Below are 17,757 nucleotides of genomic sequence, written 5' to 3'. Positions count from 1 at the left end.
CCCCTGTCAAAAATTTGACGAAAACCCAAACTTTACATTTTCTTCCAAATTCTTTTTTTGGTTAAGAAAATGCAAAAGACTGATTCCCCACCCCCTTCTCCATTTTGACACCAGAAAATTGAATTTCTTTTCAATGCAGGGGGTTTGTTTTTTTGCTGAGAGCCTAAAACTGAGAAAATAATTTTTGCAGAACTTCTAATTTTTTGTCGAAACATCATTTTTTTTATTGGGGGAAAACAACATTTTGATGAAAAAATATCGACCAATTCAAGCAGGCATGCTAAAAACAAACATCTTTGCCCATTTAGAGGAGCAACTGTCATATGGGGTTTTTTTCCTTCTGTTGCTTTATTGCTAGTGGTTGACAAACACTGCATGCCATTGACACTTTGTCAGAAAATGTCTGGTTTCTTGGGGCTTGGAAGATGCTTGGCCAACAGACTGGGCATATAGGAGGATGCAGCCTCTTTCAAGCGTGAGGCATCCTGTTCTGCCCACTCCTCCCAGAAATGGCTCAAATATTCAATGCAACTTATACTGAAATGCAAAAGAGGGTTGAAACTCACCATTGGAGTCCTCTGTTCCTCTTGGAATATTTGGGTTTTCTAGTTAAAATAAAACAGAGAAACAGAATTAGACACAAAACCTAGATAAGGCAGCATAAAAAGGAGCTTTATGTGCACGCTTGTCTCTTGGCATGGGACACTATTAGTGTTTCCTTTGCACCATCGTGGTGCTTTGCCTTCTGCAAGAAGAAAATCCCAATGTTGCGGGGCCAACAGAGCAAGGAGCCCTATGAGAGTTAGCTGCGAACTCCTGGGACTTGTTGCGTTTCATTAGCGGGAACTGAGCCTTGTTTTTCTTGCAGATCAGAGACCCGAGGTCTGATAAATCAGGAGCTTTCTCCTTTTCCTCATTCATCCATTGAGAATAGTTTCCAGATCCCCCTCTCTCCTCAGTGGATGGCCATTTCTTGAAAAGGCCTGTTACGCTTTCTAATGACAGTCACACTCCAACTTCTGCACAGCACGGAAGAAGTTGGGCGTGAGTTTTTGTTTGCAGGGTGTAGTATTGGTGGTATTGGTGGAATAAGGCTATTGTGAACAAGCTAGAAAAACACAAGAGGTAGGGACAGTCTTCCCCAAAAATATGCTACATACCAAACACTATCAGCCTGGTGTGGGTGTCTGTGGACCCTAGCGGGTTCTGCGCGGTGCAGCGGTACATGGAGCCGTTTAACTCGGCCGGCACTCTCTCCAGGACCAACTCCTTCCCGTCATGCTCGGTGCTACCATCGAGGAGCCTGCTCCCAACGCGGGTCCAAGTGAACAAGGGCTCAGGGAAGACTTCATTCTGCAACCCAAGGGGGCAAACACATCTTTACAAGTGATTTTTACTACAAGCAGCAACAAACTTTATAGCAAACTCCACTGGTCCCCCCTATGCTAACAGAATATCAGCGACAGAGCGATTAGGGAACACATTTATTTTCTCAACGAACCATAAGGTCACAGAGGTTTAAGGCCAGAAGGGCCCATTAATCTAGGGCAGTGGTTTGCAATCTTTTTTTTCATCGGTGGACCCCTAAAAATTTCAAATGAAGGTGCGGACCCCTTTAAATTGTAAGTGTGGATATTCACATACTTTGGACTGATCATAGTCATCTTTTGCAAACCCCTTAGCCATAGTCTGCAACCCCCGGGGCCACGGAGCACAGGTTGAAAACCACTGATCTAGGGCTAGTTTAGACTACAAAGACTTGTGGGGGGGGGGTTCAGTTTTATCAGCATTGCCTTCAGGTGGAGGCAAGCATGGGTTATAACACCATGTTCCCAAATAACGTAAGCAGTCCTGGCGATGGGACCCATTGGCGCTGGAGTTGCGAACGCGGGGGGGAATTTTGCCAGAATAATCATGTCCGTTAGGGATGTGCTTTGTTCACACTTCTCGCTGACACACTCATACTAGCAAAACTTTGCAGGGACTCAATGGTCTCCAAGCATGTTAGAGACTCTCCAAGTGGAAAAACAGGCTGGTCTTGGTCATCACTGCAATGCTAGAGCTCAGGAGGGGCTCTCTATACTGCGGCTGTGTAGACACACGGGCACTAGCTTTCCTCTTGCAGGAGCAAGGATGTGGCTGGGTGCCTGAGTAAGGCACCCTGGAGGCTTGTGCCTTTCTTGCGGTGGGTATCTGGGCGAGCTAGATAAAAGCTAGCTGGGGTCTGTCTACACCGGCTGCAATCACTCTGCTTGCCTTCAGCGTAGGCATCTCCTTAGAGGCGCTCAAAAGGCGGAATAAATTAAATGGCACTTAGTTAGATTTTTTTAGCTTGCTTAGCTGTGTTAGCCACAGATAAAAAGGCATTAAGCAGATCGCAAAGCCTCGATACACCGTTTGCAGTTAGAGGCATGAGATACAACTTAAAAGATAGCAGGGTGTGCGTGTGTACCGCTTTGCACCTTGAGCCTGTGCCAGGCGGGCGATGAGTGCTACCAACCGGAGGAGCTGGAAGAAGACCGGCAACCTCTTTATAACAGGGCTGGTGATCGCACAGGACATCAGGCCCTGGAGAGTTTAGCCTCTAATAGAAGCTGCTTAACCCATTTGGTGATTTTTAGTGGCTTGGTCTTTGGAAGGAATAAGGGTGTTTTCTAACCGCCTGCTGGGTCATCCAGGCTGACCGACACAAGGGGAAACCTCAACCTCTTGCCTCCTGTTAAAACTATAAACTGCTTTGCCTGGACTTCTCTTGTGCCAGTTGTCCTGTGGTTGCGAGCATTAGTTAAAAACACACCTTTCTTTCTTGGTGAGGACCACCCCCCGCCCCAGTTATAAAGGCCTCATATTTAGTCTAGGGGGAGAATACCCCTGCCCCTGTGCCAGTAAGTCTCAGGCTAGGTTCATCATTTCTTTTCCAATCATTTCAAAGTATAAATAGTCTGGGCTGGAGATATACAGAAGTGTTGGCAGTTGTTGAGTGAAGTGATTTCAATTAGAGGAAATAGCCTTTGACAAGAAATCAATTTTTAATTGAGAGAAAAGAGCTAGTTTCAAGAGCGGAGGATGTAACTGGGCGTGCAGAAGAACTGGACACCTTGCTTATGTGCAACCGGTGCAACTGGCCTTGCCTGTCAAGTAACCGGGCACCGAACTGCCATCGTTACCCATTTGCACGCGCAGTTCCTTGCTGCGCGCCCTGCCAGCATGCCAGGAGCTGCTCGATGGCGTGACCAGCTTTGGATAACAATTGAGCCCTGAAATCAAACCCGACCCTTGCACGCCGCTTCGTCAAACAGAAAGAAAAGCACTCTGCTCCTTTGTGAGTCTTGATAAATCTGCCGCAGTGGAAGACTTGGCACGCAACGGGCGCCTATCGCCATCTGTCAGTGCCACCGATACCATGCTACGCTGAAGCGCTCAGACCGGGAGGAAGCCTGCCGACCTGGAAGCCCTGTACCAAGATCCGAACGGTGTCTCCAACCCGGGCTCTCGACGGGGTCATCATGATCTTTGGGCCTTTGGGAGCAACTGTAGAGAAACAGGAGAGTAAGAGAATAGATGTCAACAGAGCTTCGAGGCCCAGCAAAGACAAGTGCTTTTCCAAAGACAGCTCTTGTCTCAACTGAGTCACGTGGGGAAGAGTCATTGAGGTGATCGAGACCCATCCTGTGGAGTGCAGCCTAAATGCCTAGATTATGCTGTAGTTAAACCAATGGCCGTGGACCTGATAGATGGATGGGTAGTCAGATGCCTACATGATGCATGGACAGGCAGAGAGATAGACGGATACTTTCATGACTGATAGATGGACAGACGTGTCTTTAGGTGACTGATAGGCAAGTACCTTCAAGACGATAAATGGATAGACAGATTCCTACGTGATGGATAGGCAGATGCCTGCATGAGACAGGCGGAAAGGCAGATATTCATGTGCTAGGCACCCCTGCGTAGGATCACTTGCTGGGCAAGTAGATTTTTATTACATATTTATTCAAATGATTCTTTTACTAAAATCAATCAAACATTTCCTGCAGCACCAGAGGCGGATAGGAAAGCCGGGAAATGGTTTAAATTAAAAACGATTTTATTTTTTTTAAAAAAGGGAACCCCTCCCAGAAAGGAATGGCAATCCCAAAGTCCAACATTTCTCTGGGACCATGTGGACTTCCCTCTCCCCACTTGAAGACGCACAAGAATGAACATATGAGATTCTCACTGAGATCCATGGCAACACTCCTTTTGATTTTAACAGGGAAAGACCAGCCTTTAAAACAATCCCATAGATAAAGGAAGACCCAGCTTTGCTTAGCATAATTTTTCAGGGTTTTTTTTCACTCTTTTCCTCCATTCCCTTTTATTTATCCTTCTTGTCTTTCCTCCCTTTTGCCCTCTCCTTACCCCCTTTCTTTTCGACTAGGGAAGCCTCAGATACCTCCAGAGAGTCATCCTTAGGAAGTCTCTCGAGACACAGAGCCGTCTCTGAGCTGCTCTGCACCACCCAGCGACGCCAACACTGCCAACAGGTCAAACCCTCACTCGATTCAATGCCTCCTTCCCCTTTCCTTGCACAGTGGCCAGCTTTTGCAGCAGGAGGCTCTTTGTGGAAAGCTGGCATCGTGCGGCGCCCTCCTCTCCCAGCACCAGCCCAGCGCCCATCCCTTTCCCCCTTGCCAAGACTACGGTTTCATTTGTAGTGACTGAAAACCTAGTTAGTTATTATTAAAAGAGCTCCATGCTGGGTGCTTGGCCAAGCAAGGAAAGCAATGACCCTGCAGGCACCCCGATTGTCACTGAGTGGAGGGAGAGGGCTTACTTGCTAATTAGCACCCTGTGATGGACGGGGCTTCGTCTGCAGCAGGAACCGATGTTCTGGAAGAGACCAGGGATGGAGCCAAAGGTGCAGCTGCAAAGGTGTGCTGTTGCCAGGGAAGCATCATGCCAGCTCCTCAGTCCCTGCCACCTTGCTTCATACCACCAAGCAAGACCAAGCAGCCACTGTGCACAGAGGGGGTGCCTCAATTGTACCGTGCCCCTGTTTTGCCGGTGGTCCCCGGTTGACACAGCGATTGACTGACCGTAGCTCCCATTCAATCGGCTTCCTGCATCACTGGCTCCGGTGCTGTTGCCTTGCCTTGTTAGCGCCAATCTCAAGGGACGGGGTAGTAGGAAAGAGGCTCAGTGCCATGGCTGGCTACATGGGAGTGCCAGCATCGGGCCTTCCCTTGGGCTTCTTGCTGTGGGCCAGTGGGCACGGAGAAAGCATGTGTCTGCTGTGATGGGAGTTGTCTTATCTTTTGCTGGTGCACAGAAGTGTAGCGCTGATAGTTGGCCCTCCCTTTCCTCGGATGGCTGGTGGTGGTGGGATGGCCGTGGGGAATTCTTGCATGCCGTGGCAAGAGGGCGAGCGAAACCCTTCTGCCACCGCCTTGATCTGCCCCAGCGCTCCCACACGGCAGCCCGCCTCCCCAGCACTTTGTCAACACACCTGGATCCTGACCTAAAAGACACCCTCCTTCCACACACATGGACATCCACGAGAGATTATCACAAGGCACAACAACCCGCTTCCTGGACCAAACCAGTCAGTGGAAGGCTCTGATGTTGGCTGCATCTGCGCCAGATGTGAGACAGACCTCCAGGATCGGATTTGCAGAGGTGTAGCTTCCCATGCCCTCCCTAAGAGATGGGCTCTCTGCTCTTCTCTACTTCAGACTTGCAATGTCTCATTGCACCAAAACCCCTGTTCAACCTCGGAGTGGTCTAGGGTCATTGTAACAAGGCTGTTTTGCAAGCCAGAGCCCTAGGAGGGTCGGACCCGAGGTGGTTTTACAAAGCTGTATGGGGAGGTCATGCGTATGTGTGCGTGGGTGCGTGTGGAAAGAGGGTAGGGTATGTTTTTAGGTCAGGATCCAGGTGTGTTGACAGAGTTGGCAGAGAAGCCAGCAGTGGATTAGCAAGGAAGTCTGCAGGGCAATCCCGAGCTGCCCTGGTGAGCCGGAGCCCAGCACTGACGGTATCAGCACAACTGCATCTGTCCTGCACATCTTGGCGGTGCCGTGGGAAACTCCCACCTCCCGAATGCCCTGCTCCGTTGCTGCCCGGTGATCAGAGTTGCACAGGACCTCCAAGTAAAGCTTTCTCCTTTGCTCTTTCCAAAGCCGAGGCTTGCTGAGCACCTGGGGTACCTGTTCTCTTCTCGGCGGTGGCGTGACTGTGATTTCTGGCTGCCGTGTCACCTGCATTCCCACACCTGCAGAACCCAAATCAATTCCCTTCCAGGAGCCAACAGAAGAGCATTTATAAGGCACCATGATGAATAAATCAGAGCCAGGGAGAGGCCCGGGCCCTGCCTGGCCTGTTTTGTATGATTGCTTCTGGCAGGAAATTTATTTTAAATGTTTCGTTGAAATACAAGTGGCACCGGGCGGGGACGTCTGGGGATGCAGAGCCTCATCTGCAGTCGGGTCGATGAGGGCTGGCTGAGGCCTCTAGCAAGGGCGACGGGCCCTGGTGCATTTGCAAGCAGTGAATTCAGAGTCATTGTTTTTTTTTACAGGGACCGTGAATCCTCTGCTGTCTGACACTGCAAATGGCACCTGGTTTAGCTTTGCCCCTTTAGCAGGGAACATCTGGTGCCTGGTAACATATGGGTCCTTTTAGCTGGTGAACAGACATCCGTACCCACCAGCGACTTGGCCTGCTGACTGCACCACGGTGGAATCCATCCTGAGGAGTGAATCACAAAGCCTCAGATAACACGCTCGGGCTCTGGTCTCCGGAGCCGGCAGGGACATACGGTCCCTAGCAGCTGAGCAGTTCCTGTAAATTGAGGGCATTTCTGCAGGGCTTCTGTGGTGCCCTTCTCATCCCGCAGTGCTGTAATTATAGTACAGATGTATTGGAGGCTCTGCAGAGACATGCTTACAGCTGTCAACAAATCTGACTTAGGAACAGGCCCCACCAGACCAGGTTTGGCCAGCAGCTTGGCCCAGGGCTGAAGATGAAGGTGTGCGAGTGATGACTGGGCAATGACGGAGCCATGTGGACCAGGAGGAGGTTTCTTCCAAACCCCCATCAATTAATCCCTGAAACTGGATTTTTTTTCCTTCACTGCATGCAACTATGGGTATGCTCCGCTGGCACATAACCAGTGCCAAGTCCTTGCTCTCAATGAGGATGTGTGCACCGCATGCTCTGCTCATCTGCTCCCGGCATGTCCTGGTAGGAACGCGGCACGTCCTGGCGGGATTGCTGCATGCCCTGCTCATCTGCTCCTGCTCCCACGTACCAAACCCAAAAAGCCAGCTGCTGCGGGGCATCCTCGGAGCCTGCTCTCAGGCACATCGGAGAGCGAGGTCTCGCATGAGCAGCTACAAGGGGATGTCCTTGGTGTGACTTCGCTGCTGGATGTGCAGCGTGATGCGTGCAAACAGGGGCGGGTGGGGTGCGCGGTAAGTGTGCAGCGTGATGCGTGCAAACAGGGGCGGGGGGGGTGCGCGGAAATGAGTGTGTCCCTGTTGGGATACACATGGATGTAGTGTAGACATGGCCAGTAACACCTGGTGCCCGGACAGAGGTTGGTTATGCTTTGTGTAAAAATGTACTTCCTTTTACCTTTCAATTCTCACGTCTGCGATGTGAAAGGATGGAGACGAGCCCCTCTGTGACCTTCTCTGTGCTGCTCATCACTTGCTACAGCTCTAGCAGATGTAATTCCTCTCCTTTTCTGCCAGCCCCATCATCCGATCTACTTAAACCATGCTCTTGTCCGGTGTTTTGCTGGCTGGCAATCAGCTCCTTAAGCCCCTGTCTTATGTTTGTATTTGCTGGAGTTCTTGCTCTTTACTGTTGGCTTCACTTCCATTTCCTGAAGGAGTCTCTGTGGCTCAGATTACCACTTGCCCTTTGACATTTAACCGTGCTGCTATTTTCCTCACCTCCCTGCTTCCTTGCTGCTGTCGTAGCTCTGTTCGAAGGTGCTCAACTTCCGTATGGTGTTGATTGTATTCGGCACCTCTGGAAATCAGACCCACGGATGTTCATTCCCCTCCAGCGTAGGGCAGACCCACGGGCTGGCTCCTGCCCTTCCTGCTTCTGCACTCCTGGATGCCGTCCTCTCCTGGGCCCCTCTCTCCTGCTTCTCCTCGTGTTACCTGTCAGAAGCACTGTCAGATTTCATCCCTTCTAAAAACAGCACAGCCTCCCAGAGTGGTTTCTTTTGGGGGAGGATCTCAGTCCTCTAGGACCCAAAATTCCAGTTACAAGGGCCTTTAAGGTTGCCTGAGTGCTGATGCAGTGTCTTATGGCTGCAGCTCATATGCCACCTCTCTGTCGCTGCAGCGGGATGTCCTAGTATTCATTTACTAGCCAGGAAATGACTGCCGTTCTGGTTCCTTATACTCCCCCGAGAAGTATAAGGAACTGGGTTCAAAGTGATCCCTATAGCTGCGCGGTATAAAGTGTCAGGACAGAGTGAGCCCATTGCAGCGGGCACCAATAACTCTGCCACCCAACTTGGGTTCAAGTCTGGCCTTTTCGCAAACAAGTGTGCAAGCCTGGTGCTTGCATGTGCTAGTATTTGAAGGGCCCATCCCAAGGCCAGTTTTGATATTCCAGCCCGTCGCTTTGGACTCTGGAAAGGATCTGGACACTTGCAGAAAGTGTAAGGAAACCAGGAAGCGAGCAAGCAAATGCCTGTCCCTGAGTTGGACTGCAGTTGCCCGTTGGGGCTCTTTGCTCATGGAGAGCTGACTGCTGTCTCTGGGGGAAAAGCTATAACCATGCCATTCACTCTGGTTATGCCACCGTGCCTTGCAGGTGATGGGGCAGTCACAGTGCTTCCCTCCATTGGAGGCCATCGGCTGGTGGGTCCCTATATCATCTCAAGGAGCTCCCAACGCAAGCAGACTCGATTCTCTTCATCCGACAACATATCGGGAATCTGCCTTTACGTGGGAATGGCCACTGAGCTCATTGCTGGTTGATAGGCTGCACACACCAACACTTTCTTCAGCCCTGGTGCATGGTGCTGCTTTCAGATACTCAAAGTCAACTTTTGACTTTGACAAGGCTGGCCTGACACTTTGCCTAAGCTGCTGGGCCATCGTTTCTCTGCTGCTGTCCACCGCCCTGCATAGAGGGCTTGTTCACGGTGGAGGGTTTCAGGAGCTGGGACTGCTGCGAGCTGCAAGGAAGTGAGGAGGAGGGGGCTGATGTGCCTAAAGTCAGAAGAAGGGTAGAGAGAAACCTGATGAGTGCCTCCCCCCCTACCGGATGTGAACAAGAGCCTCTGCATAAAATGAATGGCATCAAACCTGCCACCGAATTTCTCAGCAGTCACCTACTGTGGCTGGGTATAAAAAGGAGCTGGCTAATTTTTATGGGCATTAATAAACACCGGCACGGTAGTTATGCATGTGAATAAAGGGCTAATCAAATATGATGCTTCAGGGTGTAAGCAGATCACCTATGGGACTGAGGAAGGGCATGGATGGCTGCGCATCCTGCACCTACAGCACTGCATGACTGGCAGGTTAGAAGCTCTGTGTGTGTGTGCACGTGCATGTGCACAGGGTGGGAGGGATAGGTGGGTATATGGTAAGTCCCAAGACAGGGACCAAATAGCTCTTGGCCCACTGAAGCCATATGAATCCATTTTCTGGTGGAGGGTGGACTCCGACCTGAAGAAGGGTCCTCCTCAGCTGCTAGCAGCAGGTGCAGGACATACCTGGGGGTGGTTTTGTTTCCGTGCTGCCACGACAGCGAGCATACGGGCTGGAGGGGACTTTCACCCCAGCACAGCCAGTCTTTTTGCCACGCAGTCGAGCACAAGAGGCACCGGGATTTTTCATGGGGGCCAAGACGCTGCCGAGTGAGGGGGGAGCTGAGCAGTGATGTGATTGCCATAAACCGCACATCTCCGAGCCGTTGCTGGCACCTCTCAGAACATGCTCCCATATTAATAAGCATGAGAGCGCGTCACTCATTAAGTAGCTCTGGCCTCCAGAGACAGCAGGCATCGGCGAGCTAACGAGGCGGAGCATAAATGAAAGCTACCCTGCCCCCCCTGCTCCGCCTGACAGGTGATTAATCGCCTGTGACGGCCTGACACAACGTTCCCCGCTAACGGAGAAAGGCGGTGGCAGGATCCTTGCATCCTTGCTCCCTTTCCCAGAATCCACCTGGATTCCCTAATACGAGGCTGCAAAGAAGCCACTTCTCCTACCTGGCACACGTGCCTTGGGTGGTGGCCTGAGCGGGGGTCCTTTGAGTCAAAGCAGAAGGGAAGCATCCCCTGCGGGCACACGGGCCAGAGCAGGGAGGAGCGTGCTGCAGCTCCGTGCATGCTTACCCCTGACCCTTGCCTCGGATGTCTCATCTCTTTACCCCCTGCCAACCTCTGGAGTCCCTGGGCTCACAGCTGCCACTTGCAGTTTGCATTCGCAGTCCCTCCAGGACCTGGGGACAGAAGATGCTGTCGATGCTCCCTGTGCTGGGGAGAGGCGGCGGCGTTGGGTTGGGGAGCTGGTGGCCAAATAAGAGGTGCCAGCTGCGGTCTGCCAAGGAAGCACCAGTGTCAAGGCTTCAGCAAAACTCATCCAACGGAGCGGCTGCCCTGTCTCTGTGCAGGGCCACTGGGCTGGGGGTCTCCCAGGGCAATTTGCAGAGGGAAGTTCTCACCTGAGGTCCCACCGGGTAGACTAGGCTAGGAGGAGAGCTGTGGGGCTGTCTGGGAGAGCTCAGCTGGTCTCAGACTTTACCTCTTGGTTCCTCCTCTGAGATCCTGAGGTTGGGCAGCATTGAGGTGAGCTGGGATGCTTGACGAACGGCACCCTGCAGAGACGGCCCTGAGCTGCAGAGCTCAAAACTGGAATCGGATCTGCCCAGCGTTCACAGGCGAATGATCGGGTGGGGGTTCAGCTGCCTCTGAGAGCACAGGGCTCGGTCCTGAAGACTACTCGGGTGAAAGTATCTGAAGTGTTGGCTTGAGTTTTCCTCGCTTTTGACAACTCCAAGCAGAAGTTTGGGTGTTGGGTATTTTATTGCTGGCAGAGATGCTACCAGCGGCCTCTGCTGCCAAGCTCACTGCTAGGAAGGACACGGTGGCCGGGAGTGTCACCTCCTCATTCACACCTGGTTGCTTTGTCACATCCACCGACAATAGCAGGGTTGACGTCATGGGGTCCTTCTTGGTCATCAGTGAGGGCTGATGCTGGGACTTCCAGAGCTAGAGCGCTGAACTAATACAGCTGAAGCAAGAGGTCCCAGCCCACCAGTGTCCAGATAGAGCAGAGCGCTGCCTCTCTCAGACCCTGAGGGCAGATTCCTATTTCACAGCGAGGGTTGCTCAAACAGCAGTCTCCTGGTTGCATACAGCTTGTGGCACTTGTACACAGTCTGTGTCCATGTGGCTACTGAGCGTGCAGAGCAGGCTACATGCTGGTCAGGCAGATAGAGGAGGGGGGCTCCCGTGTTTCAGCACCAAAAGCGGAGTCCTTAGGGCACTCTGTGCTCACCCAGGCAGTGGGAGGTGCAGGTTATAGGCCCCTTGAATGAGAGGGGATTTGAATATACATATCTTTGATATTCCAGCACAGCATGCTAGGTGCCAAGCCACAGGGCAGGTATCGTTGTGGCCTCTCTAGTGCTCCTTTTGAAACTGGTTCCCTGAGCAGCAAAGAGAGGCAGATATGTGGGAACAGGAGGAAGAGGGCAGATGGCATTAGGTGATGCACAGTGGTGGCAGTGGGTGATGCATAGTGGTGGCAGTGGGTGATGCACAGTGGTGGCACTGGGTGATGCACCAGGCTATAGCCTGGGGGCAGGACATTGTGCTGGGCTGTCAGAAATAGATTAAAAGCCCTTCTGGGTGACAGGGACTAGACACTTCAGCCTCCTGTTCCTTACCACTCAGCTGCTGGGTAGGAAACATGGGAAGGCTGCCCTTTAGCCAGAGTTTTGGGACTTATCCACACACCTGCCTGGCCAGAGCACAGATTAACATGCATGATCAAGAGCTGTGTGTTGATCGTGTGGCCATGCTGCAGGCGAAAGAGCATTGCAACGTGTCTCTAAAGGCCAAAGACAGCAGTTAGACAGCTGGCAGACTGGTCTGTTGGGGCAGGTAAAATGAAACAGGATTCAGCCTTGAGTACGTTGCTTAGGTTTGAGATGGGCCCAACGTGGATGGGGCTGGAGACATCAAGACTGTGATGTCCCCAGGTGCTTGGGTGCCTCAGTTCTCCATCTCTAAAAGGGGGGTAACAATCTCTGGCTGTCTCATCTGTACCAACTGGAAGCTTTTCTAGCAGGGCCTGTCTTTGGGCAATGGGTTTGCACCGTGCCAGTCCTGGGCTCCCGTCTGGATAGGCAGGGGACAGCCCAGCTAGAATAGTCATAGTATGTCCAAAAGTACAGAGTCCCGCAGATCTTGTTCCCTGGAGGAGAAAGAGGCATTACTGCTGAGACGGGGAGGCAAAAAGAGGTTGCCGCAGAACTATCCCCCCCCGTATCTTTTCTCCCGAGTGGGAGTGGCTGTGGGCCTTGCACCTATTATCTCCGATAGCATCTGGAAGGGCAGGCAGCTATATATAGCATTGCTTCTCAAGGAGGAGCGGGGGGTTCGGCTTAGCAAGTACCTGTCTGCAAAGCATTTAGCTGTTTCTGCGGAAACCCATTGTCTTGGAAGTGTAAGATTTATGTCTCCCTCAGCCAAAGGCGGCTTTCCAGCCAGGATTAACATAAAAGGTATTTTGTCTTTAATATGTAAATGCCGGAGCCTGACAGGAGAGAGTCGTTCTTCGCAAGGTGAGGCTCAGTGAGCTGTTTGATCAGGACACCGTTCTTGGGATTAGCTCCTTTTAGACAGCAGCTAATCTTTTTCCAGCCACGGCAGGTTGGTGGGGCGGGAGTGGGGGGGAGATGGTGGAGCCAGGGGGTGTTGGAGCCAGATCCATTTTAATGACCTTTCTGAGGGGATTAAAGCCTCGCTGGCTGGATGGAGCGGTGCTGTTCGCCTCCTGGAGCGGTGCACGGCACCCGGCGGTGGGGTTCGGCTTTGGGAATGGGTCTCTCGTGGCACCTCAGTTATCTTTGCCACCAAAAGTGTAGCTGCCGGGGTTGCGATGAGCGGCAGAAAACAGAGGGAGTTGAAAGGAGGGGTCTTCTGCTACGCTTCCCCTCTCAAGCGGGCGCCGGGATCGTGGTGGGGCTCCGTCACAAAAATAAAATCTAAACTCCGCTTCTTGGGTCCTGGCGTCAGATCGGACCTGGGGGGCCTGATGGTAACCCAAGCCGACACCTCTGAAAAACCCGGAGATGGATGGGAAAGCCGCACAATGCCCCGGCGTGGGGTGTGGGGAGGCTGGCTGGAGTTGGGAGAGGGCAGAGAGAGCCGGGAGCGTGGCTGGTTGAGGGTCGCTTCGACTTTCACAAAGGGCAACTCCATGAAAGCAACTTTTTCCATGCTAAGGGCTCCATGGAGGAGCTGGCGGTGGGGCTGCGTGGTTCCCCAAGATTAAAATGAGGATAAATAGCTGACCACCTTTGCAAAGTGGGGTGAGAGCTACTGATGAAAAGGCCCCGTGAAAGCTAGACGTTGCTTTTACCTAGCATGTCCGCTGCAAGCTGTTTGCTAGCTACGACGGTCTAAAATGCCCACTGTGTCCGAAGGCAAACAAGGTTCTTTGGGTAAATCTGATATTTTTTATTAGATCCACTAAAATAATTGGAAAAATTCTTCTGTGCAAGCTTTAGGGTACAAACACCCTTCTTCAGGCAGAGGAGGCCAGCCCATTGGGTCCAGCAACACCCAAACCCCAGAAAAAAAGGACGAAAGAATGAAGGTATTTCACTTGAACTTCTGACAATCAGGAACAGGAACATGACTCTAAGTCTGCCCTTCCTGACCGATAACTCGATGTACCCGTCAAAGACACAGTCGTGCTCTGCCTTTGCAGATAAAGCTCGCCTTCGGGAAATCAGACACGTGACTAGTCATCGTGCAGCATCTCCCTGCTAAAGCTAAGCTTGTGCTTGGGGGAAGCTGTGCCGAGCTGGAGATACCTGCACCCATTTTCCATGAGCTTCTTCCACAGGAATGACTCCAGGCTTTCTGAAGTTAGCAGCTCTTTTTTCCACCCTTGTCTCTCAGGGCAAGGATGCCATGCTCATCACTAGCCCAGAGACTAGGAACCAGATTCAATGCCCAAAGGGGCCTCGCCAGCTCCCACTGATGACGGGTCCCATCCCGAGAAGATCCCCCGCCATAGCACACCCAGTGCCACAACCATCAGAAATGATCACTGTAGCGAGACACTGTCTCTTAACACTCACAGACCTCGTTCCTTTGATCCAGCACAGGGCTGGGGATGGGCAGGCAGAGAGAGGACTTCAGATCCCTCCTCAAAGGGGACAGGGCCCTTTCTTTGCATCACAATCTCAGCTCCAATTAAGCCCTCCACCACTTGGCACAGCTATGCCTAGCACGCATAATACCCAGAGATTATTGCCCACTCCGGGAGGCTGGCAGGCGATGGAGGAAAGATTGAAGGTTGCATTGATCCTTAGCACCTGCCTTTCCCGGTTTTCAGAGGTTCGGCTGTTACCAAAGCTGACATTCGGAAAGGGCGGCTGACACGACGGGACAACTTGAGCACCGCGTTCATGAAGTTTTTTTTGTCAGGCAGTACTCACACGAAAGGCTCTTCTCACCTCCAACAGAGCTGGGGTCTGCGTGGAAGCTGGAGGTTCATTATCCGAAAGGGTGCTGCGGCGCTTGCAACTTAAAGGGGCGCGGGATTTGTGTCAGGGGTTGCACGGCGTAAAGCATTGTCGGCGTTCAGGGAGATCAATGGGCAGCTACGCCCGCCATCCCATCGAAGCCACTTCATTTAACAATCACGCCGTGACCTTTTCATTCTGGAGCGTGTCTGCAGAGCGAGGTTTTATATATATATTTTTGCTCCAGTGAAAGGCAAGAGATAATTAATCTTGGGTGCCGGAATCTGAAAAATTAATGAGAGTGGCTTTAATCCCATCTGAGCTGTAAAATAATGGGCTGTGTAGAGAAGCTTTTGCCATCCGATGGGCTCAGCGATGACTGGGAAGATGCAACGTGCTTCTCCTGTTCTTTGCCTTTTGAAGTCCCGGTGATTTTTTTTTTTTGAGGGGTTCACATCACAGATTGAGTGCCTTGACAAGTGGGTTTGTGGGGGGGCAGAGGGAATGAAAAGGACCTGCTTTCATATCGTCAGCATGATCTGGAGCTTGCAAAGCCTTGTTAGGTTTGACGCTGGTTGCCAAAGATGAGGGAGAGCAAAAGATTCCCCTTGTCCTCCCACCCGTAATTTCCTTTTCATCCGAGTTTTGTTCTATCGGGCTGCAGTAACCATCGCTCAAGGCTGAAGGCTGCTCTCACTGGATTGGTAACGGACTGCAAAGGCTTTTGATTCTGCATTTGTTGGTTGGACTCCAACCTGGCGAGGCTGCGAGGGGAAGCTCTTTCTGTTGGATGACCCTGATAGGTACAGAAAGGGCAGGGAGGAGTCTTTTCCAGTTCTTGATCGGTCGCTGGCTACATCATGCTTGCAAAAAAGTCCCTGGTCCCTTCGAATTGGCTGGCGTTAATGGCTTTCTCGAGGATGGTGGATAGCTTGCTTCGACCAGGGAGAGTTCACTTGCAGGGTGAGCACCAGGGAAGTTGAGTCCATGCTGCTCCCATTCTGGGGGCAGATGGAGGGGTTGCCCCCCAGGCATGCCTCACTAGCACAGCATCCACCGTGCAGGACAGGCAGAGTCTGCTCCAGATCACAGAACCATAGAAATGAGGGTTGAAGGGACCTCAGGAGGTCACATCTAGTCCAACCCCCTGCTCCAAGCAGGAACAGCCCCAGCTACATCATCCCAGCCAAGGCTTTGTCTAGCCAGGTCCTAAAAACCTCCAAGGATGGAGACTCCACCACCTCTCTGGACAACCTGTTCCAGTGTTTTACAACAAGTGAAAGAGTTGTTCCTAATATCCAACCTAAACCTCCTTTGCTGCAACATGAGCCCATTGCTCCTTCTGTCATCTGCCACCACCGAGAAAAGTCCAGCGCCATCCTATTTACAACCCCCCTGCAGGGAGGTGAAGGCTGCTATTCAATCCCCCTCGGTCTTCTCTCCTGCAGACTAAATAAGCTCATTTCTCTCAGCCTCTCCTCAGGCTCTGAACCATTTTTGTTACCCTCCGCTGGATGGGCAGATGGGAGGCTCTGAGCAGATGGGAGGCTTTGAGCTGAAAGCCCAGGAGACACAATAGCTGCTATCCTCACTGCTGAAGCTGGGCAGGGGTTCCAGTGCAAAGCCCAGGAGGGCTCAGCTGCCACCCAGCAGCTAGCAGAAGGCACATGCAGACAAGCCCATGCTTTCTGCTGGCTGCCATGGTCCCTTCAGCCACCAGCACCTTCCCAGGGTGCATCCACCCCTTGCTGATAAAGCTGCAGCAGTGGGACTGCGCATGGCTGCTGGAAGCTGTGCGGGGAGAAATGCTCTGGCTACTTCCCTGGGGTGGCTGTTGTCTGTCACCAGAAGGGCTGGGGGCAGATGTGGCCTAGGTTAGGAAAGGCATAATTAATGGAAAGTAGGGTGGTGAGGCTCAATTTCTGAGCTATGGAGACCCAGGTGTTTGCATTTTGAGGGAGGAAAGATTAAGTTACTTATTGTCTCCCTAACATCAGAGTCATCCAGATAGTAATTATTCCCACCCTCCCACTCGCTGGCCTCCTGATGCATGGATGTTACCTTATTTTCCTTTATGAATGGCAGCTGCTACTTAATACAGATTGAAATATCTTGTCTTTGTTTTGCTGCATCAAAGTGTCTGTCTCCCGTTTGCTTAATTAAACAGCCCGGCACTAAGAAACAAGCATCTCCTGTTTAGTTCATGATGATATTCTGCACCCGGGCAGAGGCCGTGGGGTACCAGTCCCTTGACTGCTAGCCACGTCCTTGAATTATCAGACATGGGCATCTCAAGGAAGCCACTGCACGTATGGCCATCTTCACCCAAGCAAGGGTGGAGGCATGAACTTATGGCCATCTTCACCCAAGCTGGGTTGGCATGAAGGAGAAATCAATGTAAAGGGTGCAAAAGGGAGTGGAAGAGAAGTGGAGTGAAGGAAGATGGTTGGGAGAGAAGACAAGAGACAAGGTGGGGTAGGAAAGGAAATGGAAGAGAGAGATGGAGGAGTGCTTGGAAAAGCGAGACCATATTCATTACCTCGAACATGAGCAATGAGCTGCGGGTCCAGGCAATTACAAGTTACATCTTGCTCTTTAAACCATGCCCCTCCCGGCCAACTTCCCCGCTCCATCCCCGCATTAGGACGGCAAGACGAGAGAAACGCAGGCCTTACCTAGCGTGACCTCGGACTGCATAGGCATGGAGAGGGCAGGGTGCTTGACTTCACAGCTGAAGAGCGCCTCATTGTCTATCTGCGGGTTAAGTGTCCACATGAGCATGGCCCGCACCTCCACGGTGCCGTCGCTGATGGGGATGTGCGTGTGGTGGAAATAGTAGATGGGCTCCGTGTTGGGGACCCACCGTGGGAACTCCAAGCTCACCACAGTCTCTGGGATGATCTCCGTGGCTGGGCTGAAGAGGAGTCCCGGGTCGGCGGTGAGGCTCTTGAAGGGGTCCTCAGTGTACGGCCGCCCCCCCCGCTCCTCCACGTCCAGGAGGGACAGGGACTTCTGCATCTTGGTGTCGTCCAG

The 17,757-nt window shown here is 52.1% G+C and overlaps 1 protein-coding gene across 1 annotated transcript in view; it reads right to left on the bottom strand.

Annotated features, from left to right (window-relative positions):
• Window positions 1–566: 566 nt before the first annotated feature.
• Window positions 567–17,757, bottom strand: part of IGSF21 (immunoglobin superfamily member 21) — a gene marked incomplete at its 3' end in the record, with an annotated part of 194,903 nt that continues 177,712 nt past the window's right edge. Inside the window, exons 6-9 of the mRNA XM_006034741.3 lie at window positions 17,400–17,757; window positions 3,446–3,531; window positions 1,161–1,353; window positions 567–605 (exon numbers count right to left, since the gene is read on the bottom strand). The exon at window positions 17,400–17,757 is cut by the window's right edge and continues 114 nt beyond it. Of these exons, the coding sequence (XP_006034803.3) occupies window positions 567–605; window positions 1,161–1,353; window positions 3,446–3,531; window positions 17,400–17,757 (676 nt within the window). The remainder of the gene's footprint in view (window positions 606–1,160; window positions 1,354–3,445; window positions 3,532–17,399) is intronic.

This window comes from Alligator sinensis, unplaced genomic scaffold, assembly GCF_000455745.1.
Source record: "Alligator sinensis unplaced genomic scaffold, ASM45574v1 scaffold1782_1, whole genome shotgun sequence".
Lineage (NCBI taxonomy): Eukaryota > Metazoa > Chordata > Crocodylia > Alligatoridae > Alligator > Alligator sinensis.
This window is presented reverse-complemented; position numbering and strand designations above follow the sequence as displayed.